The 15,010-nt window shown below is 43.3% G+C and overlaps 2 protein-coding genes across 4 annotated transcripts in view; one reads left to right on the top strand and one right to left on the bottom strand.

The window, feature by feature from the left end:
- The window catches only part of WDR41 (WD repeat domain 41), a 55,354-nt gene that overhangs the window by 3,320 nt on the left and 37,024 nt on the right, over positions 1-15,010 (bottom strand). Inside the window, exon 13 of one of the 2 annotated variants that reach the window (XM_080373299.1) lies at positions 17-1,048. The exons of the other annotated variant lie outside the window; for it this stretch is intronic. Within the exon in view, the coding sequence (XP_080229425.1) occupies positions 1,001-1,048 (48 nt within the window). The 3' untranslated portion in view covers positions 17-1,000. Of the gene's footprint in view, positions 1-16; positions 1,049-15,010 lie in introns of those variants that run through there. 2 annotated transcript variants of the gene reach the window in all.
- The window catches only part of PDE8B (phosphodiesterase 8B), a 106,668-nt gene that overhangs the window by 89,339 nt on the left and 2,319 nt on the right, over positions 1-15,010 (top strand). Inside the window, exons 12-21 of one of the 2 annotated variants that reach the window (XM_080373306.1) lie at positions 1,818-1,910; positions 2,807-2,883; positions 4,120-4,284; positions 5,064-5,109; positions 5,546-5,681; positions 7,567-7,765; positions 8,735-8,952; positions 9,938-10,073; positions 13,121-13,288; positions 14,868-14,997. In XM_080373306.1, the coding sequence (XP_080229432.1) occupies positions 1,818-1,910; positions 2,807-2,883; positions 4,120-4,284; positions 5,064-5,109; positions 5,546-5,681; positions 7,567-7,765; positions 8,735-8,952; positions 9,938-10,073; positions 13,121-13,288; positions 14,868-14,997 (1,368 nt within the window). The remainder of the gene's footprint in view (positions 1-1,817; positions 1,911-2,806; positions 2,884-4,119; positions 4,285-5,063; positions 5,110-5,545; positions 5,682-7,566; positions 7,766-8,734; positions 8,953-9,937; positions 10,074-13,120; positions 13,289-14,867; positions 14,998-15,010) is intronic. The other variant, XM_080373307.1, reaches the window with a different exon arrangement.

Genomic DNA, 15,010 nt, shown 5'->3' with positions numbered 1-15,010 from the left:
GAAGGTGAGAATACCCGTGAATTAAGCTGAAGAACCCTTGTTACTAGTTAACATGTTGTTGTTTTACAGATTATGTGGGCATTTAGGTTTTGCTCATTACTGTGACAGATTCCAAGACTGGGAAGCCACATCCTATGACACCACGTTGATCACTATGGTGCAGTGAAAGCAGGCAATCTTAGAGTCACATTTATGTGATGTAGGTTATCCTTCCCTGCAGTCTGTGGTTGTGCTTGAAGAATAAATTCCCAGAGCCATAGGCATATACCAGTATGTGATGAGTGTAGGAAAAATAATCCAGGTGTATCATGCTGTTTGTGATGGTGTGATGTGTAGCACATCTGGATGGAGAGACCACGAGTTGAAGGAAGGCATTTAAATATTTTCAGCTAAAACTAGTGTAGCACAGATTAGCTTTTATGCACTCTAGGTGGCACTAGCAAAGTTTCCAACTTGGTGGTTGGTATTTAATGCAAGCAGAGTTGTCTTGTCAGCTACTGCCACTCACAGCTATGTTTGTGTACAAATGTTTGCTCCCATTCAAGTGCCTTACGTTACACTCCACCGAATATTAATGTAGGAAAGGAGTCTGAAAGAGAAGACCTATCAAATAAATAAATAAAATAACATACATTTGTTATGCCCTGCTCTTAGCTGTTGACAGAGAAAAATGCTTTCAGTTTCTCCAGTCTGGACTAAAACAAATTAAGATCCAAGCTGTCTTGTAAATCTGTGGTAAAGAAAAGAATTAAGACAGACATTGTATTCCAGTAATTTTGTAGAGGGATAATTTTTTAATTCTGGAGAACTGCACTTTTCATTTTATTTTGCTAAAGACAGGCTGCATATATCCTGTCTTTATGACAGAATGTATGCAAATTGGTCCTTTTGTTGAGAATATCATTTTTATGGTGTTTCTGGTTCTTCACATGACGGTTGCCTCTTTTTGAAGCCTTGCTGGGGTCTCTGATCTTTGAGTGGCATTTCAGATACTCTGGGATTAGGCATCATAGAGACTCCCGCGAAGTCTTGCATAGATGGCCAGTTGCTGTTTTTAAACACAAGAGAGAGTACAGACTGTACTGTTTTGGAGGAAAATGAAATTTTACCAAATCACTTTTTCTTGAGGCTCTTTCCAGGCATTTCATCCAGCTTTTTCATTTGTCTGGATGTGATAACCTCTCTTGCTTTAGCAAATGGCAGAATGTCATTTCTAGAATGACAGCTTGATGCGTGGTTAATTTTCACAGCAATTGAATTGTTTATAATTCTTCTCAGTATGTTGGATTTTTCTTAAACATGGTGTACAAAAAATTATTGTAATTAAAAGCAAAAGCTGTCTGAGTCTGAATTGTGCTTGGCCTGGAAGACTGTAGACTGAGATGGGATTTTTCTCACTTGGCTAGATTTCTAGGCAGTTAAATTCAGCCTTGTTCAGTGTTCAGTGTAGAGCAAAAGGGGCTTGCAGGAGGGGTTCAACGCACCTGCCTGAGACATCTCTCCTAAAGCAGGATCTTTGACAACTATGTTAGACAGAGGCAGCCTGGAAAACTGCTGCTTTTAGGCAAGTAAAGTTAGTTGAAGCAAGTCCCCGTTCATCTTGACTTCACTGCGGAACAGCTTTCCAGGTGTCTTTAAACAAGTTGCTCTAAAATAGACACTGAGTCCCTTGTTCTGATGTGCAGAGATTACAGTATTTCCCCCACTTATGTGGTATCGTTACGATCACTTTATTAAATGTTCAGAATTTTAGATGAAGAAGACTCTGTACAGGTCTTACTTGATGCATAATTAAAGCTTTTATTTTGTATTTACAGAATCCCATTCTTTCAAAGGCAAGAACAGAAGGAAAGACTCGATTGATGTTAAGTCAATAACATCTCAAAGTAGTGATGGTAAGAAAGTAAACTGTCAAGAATGATGTTATAAATAAAGAACAAACTTGCTCTGGGCAATAAAAATGCAGAATGAAAGAGGAACCAGACAGATTCACAGCTGATTAAACAGAGATTACTCCAGTATTTTATAACTGCTGTAAAATGCCTTTATTCTGATTTGCAAAACAGTGCCTCGGACAAGTACCAGCATCACTATACAATGCATGGCAGCACGCAGTGCCTTCACAAAGAGGAGCAGCTGTGCACGGGATGAGGGCAGCCTGCTGAAAGGGTGCATGATGAAGCATTAACTCCACCTCTCTTAGAAAGCTGCAGCTTGTGCTCCTGAACCAGTATTCTGGTTTCATTAGTGTGGGGCATGAAGGGATCTATTGCTGCTGGTTACCTGAGAGCAGTACTTCTGTTCCTGATCCCATTTGTGACTGCTTGCTGGGACTGCGACAGTGGTGGCAGAGATTTCTTTCTGCCCCAGTATGTAGTAAGAGAAGCACAGTTTATGGGGAGCAGGAAGGGGTGTCATTACAGCAGCTGTACCACTGAGATGAGGGACATACAAACACTGCCTCACAGGAGGAGCCACGTCTGACAGAGATCCATTGCAGACAAAGGAAGAGTGGCAGGCCGTGGGCATGAAATGTAATACAGCTTAAGTATAGCTTCATTTCACTATAGCTGAAGTGAAGGATGGACTGAAAAAATGACTGAAGTGAGGGGTGGCTGCCAAGGAAGTAAACAACAGTGCAAGATATTAAACAGTAAAGCAAGAACTTGCAGGAGGGGAGGTACAGGAGAAATGGGAGACTGGGCTGGATTCTGTCATGCTGTTCCCAATGACAGCACTCTTTAAATGGTGTTGTTACCTGATTTACACTCTGTGGTACGTAAACAGCAGCTCTCTTTAATGGCAGCTCCAAGTTTACAGACCCGACGGTACTCTTCCATGGCAAGGATCCACTCAATGACAATAGAAGCCCCTATCACAAAGGTGAGTCCTGAGCACTGCCTTTCCCACAAACTCCGTTTAGAGTTGCTCTCATAGGGAAGTATGTAGTTTGTGGCAGGACAGCCAGGGGTTCCCCGCACCTTGTATTTAACAGAATAATTTAAATCTTTTTTTTTCTTACCACTTTCTACCTCTCATCACCTCATTCCAAATCTTAGTCACAAAGAAGAATATTAAAAGGGGAAAAGGGTGTCCCTGCTAGATGCGCTGCCTGTGGCAGGAACAGGAACCTGCTCTGTTGGGCCACACATGTGTAGGAGGACATGTGCTTCCAGTCTCATCGTCTCATCTTTGCTTTTACCATTGATAAGACGGCATGCAGAGGAAGGAGCACCTGCACCATGTTCTGTTCCCCCGCTTTTCTGCATCCTTTTCTTCATTATCTGTGTTATACAAACTCTGCTGTTGCAAACCAGCTGCTCAATCACTTGTCCCACAAACCAGGGTGCCTGCCACCTCCCACCCTCAAACCATTTTTCCTTCTCTTCCCAGTTTCTCTTCCAATCATCAAGCTCTTTACTTCCCAGCACCACTGTGCCTCTTAGAGCAGCTGGCTCCTTTCCTTTTCCTTCTCCTGAAGTGCACCCACAGCAAGGCCTGTAGTGCCCTGGCAGCAGCTTCTGGTGGCTGGAGAAGACAGCCCTGGGGCTTCCTCTCTCTCAGTCCTGGCAGCACCAGGAGCAGTCCTTGGTGCTGCTGCTGTGTCATTGCTGCGCTCCCCGACTGAGACACAAGGTGGGAGATGGAGAAGAGCCACTCTCCTCTCCCACAGCCCAGCTGTTTCTGCTCTCTGCCTTTCATTTTCACACTTAGAAAACTAAGGCTTTACATCCAATATCAGGATATCCGAGTCACATCCAGGAGTTTGTTTGTTTGGGTATTTTCCTCTAGGGACTGGATGATTGCTTCTGAGCAGCTCTGGCTATGCTGAAGGACTGGGACATGGCTAGTTTTTTGTCTACCCACCTGCAACCATTTCAGATATTCCACACTCTTCTGCTTTCACTTCCCAGGAGTTTGCCAGTTATAAATAGCAGAGGGATACCAGGGAATCTGAGCACAAATTTACATTTCCAGAGTTGTACTGCAAGGGCTGGCGGGGAATTACATTCGCTAAATGGAAAGCAGCAAAATCAAGCCAAGAATAAAGACTTTATAATAAGAAAAGACAAAAGTGCCATTCACTCTTCCTTGTCTGCCTCCTTAATCCGCTTTCAGGTTATTAACATAATTAATGCTGCCCAGGAAAACAGCCCCATCACAGTAGCAGAGGCCTTGGACAGAGTTCTGGAAATCCTCCGCACAACAGAACTTTACTCCCCTCAGCTGGGTACCAAAGATGAAGATCCTCACACAAGTGATCTTGTTGGAGGTCTGATGACTGTGAGTAAAATTCATAAAGATTAAATTACTGCTACCAGTGGACTACATGACAGTTCAGTGCTCTGTGTGCCTAAGTTTCACAAGCAATGAGAAGGGGACTTGTACTTCATCACTGTTTCACTTAAGTATTTTGGCCTCTATACCAACAGTAGGCACCAAGATGTAGTGAGCTACAGCCGTGTCTCAGTTCACTGGGTGCATCCAGTTGCCACTACAGTTGCCACTAGAAACTGTACCATTCGATCTGATTTGTCTCAAGGAGATACTTTTTAGAAATGCTGGAAGCTTAGGTGGGATTAGAGAGATTCCTCTACAGCTGGCCTAGTGTAAGAGAGGTTACTTCAATCACGTTCTGACTTTGGTCCTGTAACAGCAACAGCACTGTCTGCCAGAGACAAACCACCTAGGTTTCAGCATGGATTACCTTATTTTTTAACATACGCTGGGCTAATCCTTGTCAATATAAAGCAAATGAAAAACAAATGGTAGTGATTAATTTGAAGAATTAAATCTTGCAGGTGCCAATGAAAGGGTCAAGGAGGGCAATACACTGTATAGTTAGTTAATAATATCCTTTCTGCAGATCTCATACTAGTGTTCCTTGGATCCTTTCAAGTCTGTTTTGAAAGACTTAAAACAAGGACGGTGCCTAGGGCTACAATAGGAGCAGTGCTTTTAGTACCCAGGAATAGTACCTGAAAAGAAAGTGCATGTAGTGTTTTTGCAATTAATGATCATGGTTACTCTGCCTAAAAGTTACAATAAACTTGCTTTTTCAGGATGGCTTGAGAAGACTGTCAGGAAATGAGTATGTGTTTTCTAAGAGTAAGCCACCATTTTAAACTTCCCTTTGTATGCAACTTCTTTTGTAGATGCTAGTGACATAGAGCTCCAAGCTAATTTGCACTGTTGATGTATGTCTTTGGAAATGGTTGTCTAAGTGACTGCAGAACAAGTGCTAGACTGCCTCCGTTTCGGAGTACAATCAGGTTCAAATAATTAAAATAATGCATTTCAAAATGTAGAAAATCAGATTAGGAAAAAACTAAGTTGTCACTCAAAGAAATGTTCACTGATCTTTTTGCTTTATGTCCAAATCATCTGTAATAATGTAAACTGCATATATTGTAGGCTTTTACAGACTTTTTCATGTAAGGAAAAGAGTTATTTTTCTTGAAAAAGAGTTGTTTGCTAAATGGAATTCTGCAGGGAGGGGGTCAGAATCCAGAAACGTTGTAATTCCCAAATTCTATTTCAACAGATATGAACCTGAGCCATAGTCACCTTTCAGTGCCAAACACCATCAATGATGTTCCACCCTGTATTGCACAGCTCCTGAATAATGAGGAAAGCTGGGACTTCAATATTTTTGAGTTGGAGGCTGTTACAAATAAAAGGTACTGGACTCCTTTCCCCAAGTCCCCCCAAAAATGTCATTGAGCTGTTGCAGAAAGTGCTTTGTTCTGGGAAAACTGAAGCAAGCAAAACTCACAGCAAATCTGTGAAAGCTGTCTGTCTTTTTGTGTGTGTGTGTGTGTGTCTGTCTGTCTGTCTGTCTGTCTCTGTGTGTGTGTGTGTGTGTGTGTGCACGCGCGCGCGTGCGATACCACATCCCACTTAACAAGCCAGGCATGCACCATGGTCAGATGCATGTACAGGCAGGCCATGGAGAGCCCTGTGCAGACTATCTTCCCTGACAGCATCTGCAGCCCTCCAGAATTGTTTCCTGTTCAACTTTCCCCTTGCTTGACTCCCATCCACTCTGTCCAGCTGTTCGGCACGGTCTGGTGTTGTTACATGCTGGACGTCCCCACGGATGCCCCTTTTTCCTGCAGATGTGCAAATGGTCATGCTAGGAAAAGCAAGCCTCTCCCTTCCCTCAGCTAAATTGCCCTATGATTTAGGAAGCTCTGAGGCAACTGAGGCTTTTGATTATAGGGATGAAGAACTGGGATGGAGGAACCAGTGACAGGATCAAAAGCCTGAGATTTTAAAGCTTATAATGAAAGAAGATGCCAGTAGTTTTGAGGTCATGCAGACCACAAAAGTAAACATGTCATCCACAGAGAAAAGTGATTTTCATTCCAAATGCAAAGAATTGGAGAGAGTATCAGGTCTCCTGTACTCAGAAGAAAATTACCATTTTTGAAATTTGCATTTGCTTGGTTTTGATTTGCAGATGTTGGCTTTGGGTTATGCCTTTCTCAGCCCAGCAGCCCTGCAGATCATCTTGCAGGAGTGAAAAATGTGACAGATAGATAGGACTCTGTCACAGGCAACATGGAGTAAATGACAACCTAGAGTGGATTTGGATTTAAGAGCCAGCAAGATTAGAGATTTTACTCTATTTAGTGTTTCACACACAGGCTCTTTGCTGTCCTCCCCAGCAGCACATTCACCAGACCTCAAGTTCCCTCTCCACCCCTGGGAGATCACTTGCTGCTAGAATTCAGGGCACGCCACTTCTGATTAGTGTAGTCCATACAATCATGCAGGCTTCTGCTTGAGAGGTCAGAAGTTCAGCTTCAGACATAAAAACACACAGACAGAGACACACAGAGACACACAGAGACACAGACACGCATAAAGACACAGACACACGCACACACACACTTAGCCGCTGCCTGTTCACAACTGGAATTCAAGGGGGGACAGTTTACCAATAGCAGTCTCCTGCCTCAGCTCTAGAAAGTGATCCAGTCCTCCTGAAGCTCACAGAGTTCACACGGAATAACCTGGCACTAAGAGCTGCTCTGAGAAGTATCAATATACTTCGTGTATCACCAACTTCAAATAGTCAGGAAGTAGAAATCTGGACTCCCTGTAGTCACAGGATTATTTGAAACAGTAAACGTTTGACCTTTTTTTGTCTTAGGACTTTTTAGCCTTTGGGATGTGCCTATGTCATATTCAAAGTCTGCTTTTTCTCCTCAGGAAAAAGTGCAAGTATTTTTGATTGATTGACAGATACTAAAAACACAGAAGACTTGAGCATTGAAGATTTTTTCCCCTGAGGCCACAAGAATTAGTGAAACTCTAGCGGAACTGCACCATTCCTACAAAACAAACTAAAGTAATGTCTGAAAAGATAGTAGATGTAATAATTTGTAACCCTGGCCAGGCTTTTGAGAGGTTATAGAAGTGCAATTTGAAAATAATTCACACTTCCCTCCCACCTTTTATTTTTAAAGTCTTGTTGGTTTCTTTGTCAAAACTATTGCTCTTTAGAATGCCAGAAGTTCCTGTTTTACAGCAGTGCTTTTTCCTTCTGTTGTTTTTCAGGCCATTAGTGTATCTGGGCTTAAAAATTTTTGCCCGGTTCGGGGTCTCCGAGTTTTTGAATTGTTCAGAAGCAACGCTGCGTGCATGGCTGCAGGTGATTGAAGCCAACTACCACTCCTCCAACTCGTACCACAATTCCACGCATGCAGCAGATGTCCTGCACGCTACTGCCTTCTTTCTGGGAAAGGAGAAAGTTAAGGTATAGCCATCACCGAGGAGACCTCTGGGCTAGGATTGCAGGGTGTCTGCGATTTTATGTCTGTCATTCAGAAGTCAGATGTTTATTTAAATAATGGTCCTGGTTTCACATAGTCTCTCTGCCTTTGAAGTCTTCCTGTGATGCCTGCAGGCCGCTACAGTTTCTTTAAAGTCTGTTTATATGAGTACGGAACTTAAATTTTTAAGTAGCAGTAACAGGGTGGGAAAACCTGGCTTTTTTCTCTCTCTTGGTAAGTGGCTGCTAGTAACAGCTCTTAATAAAGCTTTGCAAAAGCTTTGGAGAAGGAGGTGCTGATCTCTTCTCCCAGGTATCCAGTGATGGGACACATAGCAATGGTTCAAAACTGTGCCACGGGAGGTTCAGACTGGACATGAGGAAACACTTCTTTACCAAGAGGGTGGTCAGACACTGGAACAGGCTGCCTGGAGAAGTGGTAAATGTCCCAAGCCTGTCAGTGTGCAAGAGGCATTTGGACAATGCCCTTAACAACATGCTTTAACTCCTGGTCAGCCCTGAAGTGGTCAGGCAGTTGGACTAGATGACCACTGTAGGTCCCTTCCAACTGAAATATCCTGTCATGTCCTATGCTATGCTATCCTAAAACACACAAGCTGCATAGCAGCAGTCCGTACACAGGGATTCAGGCAAACACACAGACTGGAAGGATTCCACTAGAGGATCCATCTGCCATTAGAGGATTTAATGCAAAGATACTGCTTAGGTGACAGCACAGTAAAAAGCTTCATTAAGGCAAGAGGTTTTGGCTAAGGGTGAGAGGTGGAGTTTTGGAGTAGGTAACCTGTGGGTGCAGCGAGTGGAAGATGACTGCAAGGAAGTAGGATCCTTGCACTCTGGCTTACACTTGCGTATTTGTGTGTACCTAGAAATGATCCTAAATTATTTACTGTAATTTTTGTGCCACATCATAATTTTTCTCTCTTCCTGTAGGGAAGTCTTGACCATTTAGACGAGGTGGCTGCTTTAATTGCTGCCACCATTCACGACGTAGACCACCCTGGACGGACCAACTCCTTCCTGTGCAATGCAGGCAGTGAGTTAGCTGTCCTTTACAATGACACGGCTGTATTGGAGAGTCATCACACAGCACTGGCATTTCAGCTTACAATTAAAGACAGCAAATGCAACATTTTCAAGAATCTTGATAGGTACGTCTGCTGGAGAAGTGGAGTGTGCCCTTGTGGATTCTTTTTTGGCAGTTTTGGTTTGGGGCAGATTAAGAGCCTACCTTTTAAACCAGAAAATATAATTTAAATAGAGATGTTAATATTTAACCTCTTCCAGAATCCTATGTAGACAAGATTTTTGAAAAGGCTTTTACTTTTACCCCTCTGTCCTTCAGTTTGTATCTTTCAGAAGTTTATAGAGATGTTTGGTAATCTTTTATGGATTACAATGGCATGGTTCAGTTGGCAGTCTCAAGGCTGCATCTTGATCCACTGCCTTTTCATTGCAGGAGCCTGGAAACAACTTTTTTGGGCCACATTTCCACCCAGGCAGCCAGATGCTGCATGCTGTGTCTGCATGTGGCCCCATGCTTGCTGGCACTGCTGCATTCCCATGGGATGGAAAGGAGTGATGGCAGAGGGAGCTGAAGCTCTGGGAGGGTTGGAGGCACCATGCTGCTGGGCATGCATGTAGCCTGGGAGTTCCCGTTGCATCAGCCTAGCTTTTGCAGGGTGGGAGAAAAAGGGATGTGAAAGGGAAAGGGCCTGACCCCAAGCAGGTAATGAATTTGTCTAACCCCTGTAACACTGTTGGTTTTTTAAAAACCGGATTTGAGTTCCAAACTAACATACAGTGAGACAGAAGTGTGTTGGTGCCATTCCTGGAGAAGCTGTATTAGTGTTACAGTATTACAAAATTGAATGGCAGACTTGTATTACTTCAGAGAATTGATTTTCATTAGGTAAAATAACAGAAAAAAGGCAATACAAGAGTTCAGAGCTGGAGGAACCCAGAGAGGCATGATCTAGTCCATTCCTCCAACCCTGACTGTTCATAGCTCCAAAGCTGCCAGCTCATGTGGATAAGCCCCTGAGCAATGTTTTGCAACACTGTCTGGGCAGGGACGAGGAAAGGATGGAGCTGTATCTGGCAGGCTCGTGAGCATAAGCTGTTTTTCTTTCCTAGAAATCACTACCGGACATTGCGCCAGGCCATTATTGATATGGTTTTGGCAACAGAGATGACTAAGCACTTTGAGCACGTTAACAAATTTGTGAACAGCATCAATAAGCCAATGGCATCTGAGGAGACCAGCTCACATGTAAGTGCTTGCTGAACTCTGCCTTCGGGCATTTCAGTGAAGTTCTTCCAAGACAACTTTAAGTAACAATTTCCTTCACACTATATTAATTTGCACATGGTAATACCCAAAAGACACAGCTGGATTTATGACGTCACACCTCAAAGTGTTTTATTTTCTGGTTTTCTATGTCTGGCTCTACCCTTAGCTCATTTAACACTTCATTTTATAAAGCTTTGCCTTCAAAGCCATCTTGTGTTCAGAAAACGTGCAGATGGTGCTTTTGTACATGCAAAATTCTGTGTCTGGAGCTAGGTCGGCACTGGTGCCTACAGTCCTGCCTCCAAACAGTGGGATCTGCTGAAGCCTGGGGGTTGCAACTGAGGAACCTGCCCTGATGGTTTTGTGTCTATGTAATCTGGAGCATTCAAGACACAAGGAATAACTCCATTGCTTCCCAAGACCTCCCCACCCCATCCCCTTTCCTAATTGTACCAAGAGATATCCAAGACTTTATTCCTACCAGTTACGTGCCCTAGTGCTCCATCTATTTCATTGATGCCTCTGGGTTGCTCAGTCCAGGCTCCTCTTTACCTTCTCTTGCCTTTCAACACTGAGCGCTCAGTGCCTGACAGGGTTCCCCAGGGTAGCGTTACTCACCTAAGCAAAGACCACCTTACCACAGCTTAGTGAGAACAGTGCTTTGCTAGAAACATTGGGGAAAAAAATCAGACCAAATTGAAGGTCAGTGATATTAACAATGAATAAAAGCAGCTTCTGCCAGTTCCCCATAACTGGACTCTTTCCACTGTAGACTGTCATGTGTGCCAAAGAATCAATATGGTGATAGGCGCTTTATATGTATAAATATATATATTTATATCTATAAAAATATATATATTCTGGGTGCAGAAACCAGTCAGACCGGTGGGGTTTACCATTTCAAGGACAGCACTATGTCGATTGAACTGGTCTGCTTCTAGGGACCACTGAACTCTTCTCCCAACAGTTTGAGCTGGAAATCACAGATGCTGCTGAACTTTGCTGGCTGTGCAGATGCTTTGCACTGCACTCCCCAGCACTTCCAAGCTCTGGAGGGCTCACTGGATGTGGCACTGGGTCCAAATTAGCCTGGTCGCTTTCAGTGTCAGAAGTCCCTCAGCACAGGGGGAGATGGTTTGGGCACCGCTGAGGACCCCTATCACTGTTTCTGCACTGTGCTCTCTGCACATCGCCTGGCACTGTGCTTCATGGCTTTGCCCTCCTGGCATGAGCTAAGCAAGGACAGTGGGGATCCCGCTTTAGATCAAATTCTGGAGGAAAGGAAGGCCCACATCAGTGGGTGGCATGGCATTACCCAGTTTCAGTTTTCTCTGTACTTGCAGGTGGGCCAGAGAGCCGCTTGCTCCACCAATTTCTAAAAAAGCCCTCTGAGGTGTCACTGGGAAATGTGGCTTCTCACAGTGCTTCACTGCTGCCTCTGACAGCTTAAGCATTTTTCTGAAATGCTTCCTTCATCTCCACCCTTTTAAAATTTCTTCAGTTTTGTGGCATGCCTGCATTGGCCTTAGGATTTAGATTCACAAACCTCACTGAAGCCACAGTGTTTCCAAGCTCTCAACGCATTTCTGGGGATCTCCCTTTTATTTCATGAATGCATTTGTTCTAGAACTTCCTAAAGAGATTTTAAATGCTTTCCATACATTCTACTGCAATCAGCTTTGCTAACCTATAGAAAACGTTTTCCTTGATACACTTTCCTTTATCTTACTGGTTTATAGCAGAGGCTATTGTAAAATGTACAAGAGTTGGAGCACAGAACCAGTTGTATTACAGACTTTGTTTTTTCCTGAGTACTGGATTGTTCGGTTCCTTATTGTTAATCGTGGCTTTTCCTATTTTTGATCTTGAGCAGCAGTTTAAGGAGCAGCGTTAATCTGGCAGCTCTTTACTGGGCTACCCATGCTGAAAAAAAATTAACAGCTAACATAAAGTTAGGAGATTAATGCCTGAACTGGCAAGAGTCACTGCAAAATATCTTCCCATAAACCACAAAGACATTAATTTAGCTGTGGTGGTAAAAAGTATTTATGTTCAGGTTTTGACTCAAGTTGAATTTAGCAGGAAGGGAGGCCATAATTACACAAATATATTATTTTGAGAATAGTATTAATGCTATGGTGAGCTTAGGTGGAGGCTATTACTCAATAAGGAACACAATATACCTGTGCCCTTCAAAACTGTTCAAGACCCAAAAGATGATGCCACAGCAGACCTGCAGTAACTACTCTGTCCCCTCCATCCACTCTCCAGAGCAGTATATATGTGATTCAGTATTTTACTGCCTAGCAAGTAGAGACTTTCTGCAGGCAGTCTGCCAGTCCTGCGCCTACTGTTAATCTCATAGGTTATCTGAGACTTCATCCTAGCTGGTAACTAAGACCAAAAAGTATTCCAGGCTGAGGGTTCAAAATCTGGCACAAAGACAGTTTTATCTGCAAATGTACTGGAACTGAATGGCACAGACCTGCTTTCCTGCCTGTAAAAGAAACAGTCAGTTGTGCAAAGTCAGTTCACTCTCCTTGTGCCTGCCTCAGTATTTTCATCTAGGAATGAAAACCAAACTCTAGAACCCCCTAAATGAAGCAGCCCTCTACCATCATCACCCCCAAATTTAAACACTTGGCAGTGAGGATGGTTTATCGGCTTGCAGTTGGGGGATGCATCCCCTATCCTGCTCCTGTGCCAAGAGGGCAAGGCTGGGATGCACAGAAGGGTAACGCTACCTGATAAAAGAGCCTGTGACTTCTTTATTTCACAAACTTCGGTATTCAGTCTGAGAATCTCCACATGTCTTATGTAATGGGGTTATTATTAGTTACTTGGCAAGGCTGCAGTTCTCAGACATGACTTTCTTCTCCAAATTCCTGGTGCTCTGCATGAAATTAGAAGGTGTCAGGCTGTATGCCTGCTTACTGCCTAAGTGTGATACAGCTGATAATCATGCCCTCACTCCTGCTAGCAGAGATGCTGGCTAGTGGCCCCTGTAAACAAACTCTCTTTTACAGAATGAAGGCAGTGACTGTGAATGTACAGCCAATATCAAGAATTTTCCAGATAACCAGACACTTATCAAGCGCATGATGATTAAATGTGCAGATGTAGCAAATCCATGTCGCCCTCTAGAGCTATGTATTGAATGGGCAGGGAGAATTTCAGAGGAGTATTTTGCACAGGTACGTACATTTTTATAATTTAACTATTATCTTAGGTAGGAAAGTGCACATCAGATCGTCTACTGTTCCACGGGGGGTCTGCCCAGTATCACCACGGAATCCAGACATACGCTTTTTGTCTCCAGTCAGAACTGGCTCCTGAATTCCATGCAGAAGAATTCACTCCAGTCGAAGTTAGCTAGTTTGCTTACAGGAAGTGAGCAGTACAGAATGGTGGAAAGGAAGTTTTATCACTTTCAACTTTTTCCATCTGGCAAAACCAAAATTATTTGATTAGCCTTAGTCAATTTAATTGGCTGAAATTCAAGACTGTCACTATTCTAGCTTCTAGTCCCAATACCTTCCCTGAAGACAGCATGAAGATCCATGGCTGATGAAACCCTCAACTGAATCATCAGGCTGGCGCTTTCTCTTATAAGACGGCACCTAAACTACTGCCATGGCAGGCAGACCACATGACATGCCAGTACTGCAGGCATGTGGGCAGTGTAAATATTTATCACATGGCATCTCTCTGGACAGAACTGGAAGCTCAGCTTCCTTTCTTAATATTCAGTTTTTCTAACACAAACACACCAGCTTCCTGCAAGCGAAACACTCTCCTAGATCTTTGAGGAATTGATAAATTATTAGCTTTTATGTGCCACTAATGGTGCAGAAATCAGCAGTTATGACCAGAGAGACAGAAAAGGGAACATGCCTACCACCCAAATTCAGATCATACATGTGACAGTTACTACTGAAAGAAAATTGTATTTAGTGCCTGAGATATGTCTGAATTTCATTTAAATCATAGTGAATACATTTGATCACTTCCGAGGTAAGATCAGGGATCACTTAGGCCATATCTCTCTAGCAGTCAAGGTATCATAAGCCAGCTTTAAATTGCCGATCTTAGGCACTGGCTTGCTTGCAGCAATGTGAGGTGCTGAGAACTGTTCTGCCCATCATTCACCTCATCTGGTAATTTTGGAAACTACCCTGCTGCCCAGCATTAGGTGCCACCTATATTACTTAAAATGGTGTTTGGTAATCAAATTCTAAGACTGTTGAGGTGATTGGCTCCTCCCCCATACTCAGTGCAACATAATCAGCCCTCTCCTAGTTGTGGACACAGAGTAAAAGGGCACGCATTTACTTCTATTCATCTTACAACCCAATACAAGCAGAGAACGTAGTGACAGCAACATCCCTCTTACTTAAAAGAGAAATGGTTTGAAATAGCCACTACAGATGTGCAAAAAAGGAGAGATCAAATGTTTCCTCTGCTAAAGGACTCTGCAACCCCATTTCCCATTTTCAGCTGGTGTGCCCTAATCACCAGCTTAGAGCGTCTGCCTCACCAGAGCTAAGAGCAATCACAGCACTATAGTAATAGGTTGCTTGTGAAAGGGAAGAGATGTTGATTTCAGTGCCTGTTCCAGACCAAACAGAGCATGTGAAACTAAGGCTGTTCACCTCAGGGGTTCTAAGGTTTGTCTCAAATCTCTAATGCAATTCATCTAATCCCCTGGCCTCCACTACCCCAGCATGAAAGCCAGCAAAGGTCTAGGAGCTAACTAGAGTTTTGTTTTCTTAGACTGACGAAGAGAAGAGACAGGGTCTGCCTGTTGTCATGCCAGTATTTGACAGAAACACCTGCAGCATCCCCAAGTCTCAAATTTCCTTCATTGATTATTTTATAACAGACATGTTTGATGCATGGGATGGTAAGTACTTCTG

The sequence above is a fragment of the Falco punctatus genome (genome assembly GCF_963210335.1).
Source record: "Falco punctatus genome assembly, chromosome: Z".
NCBI classification, from domain to species: Eukaryota; Metazoa; Chordata; class Aves; order Falconiformes; family Falconidae; genus Falco; species Falco punctatus.
This window is presented reverse-complemented; position numbering and strand designations above follow the sequence as displayed.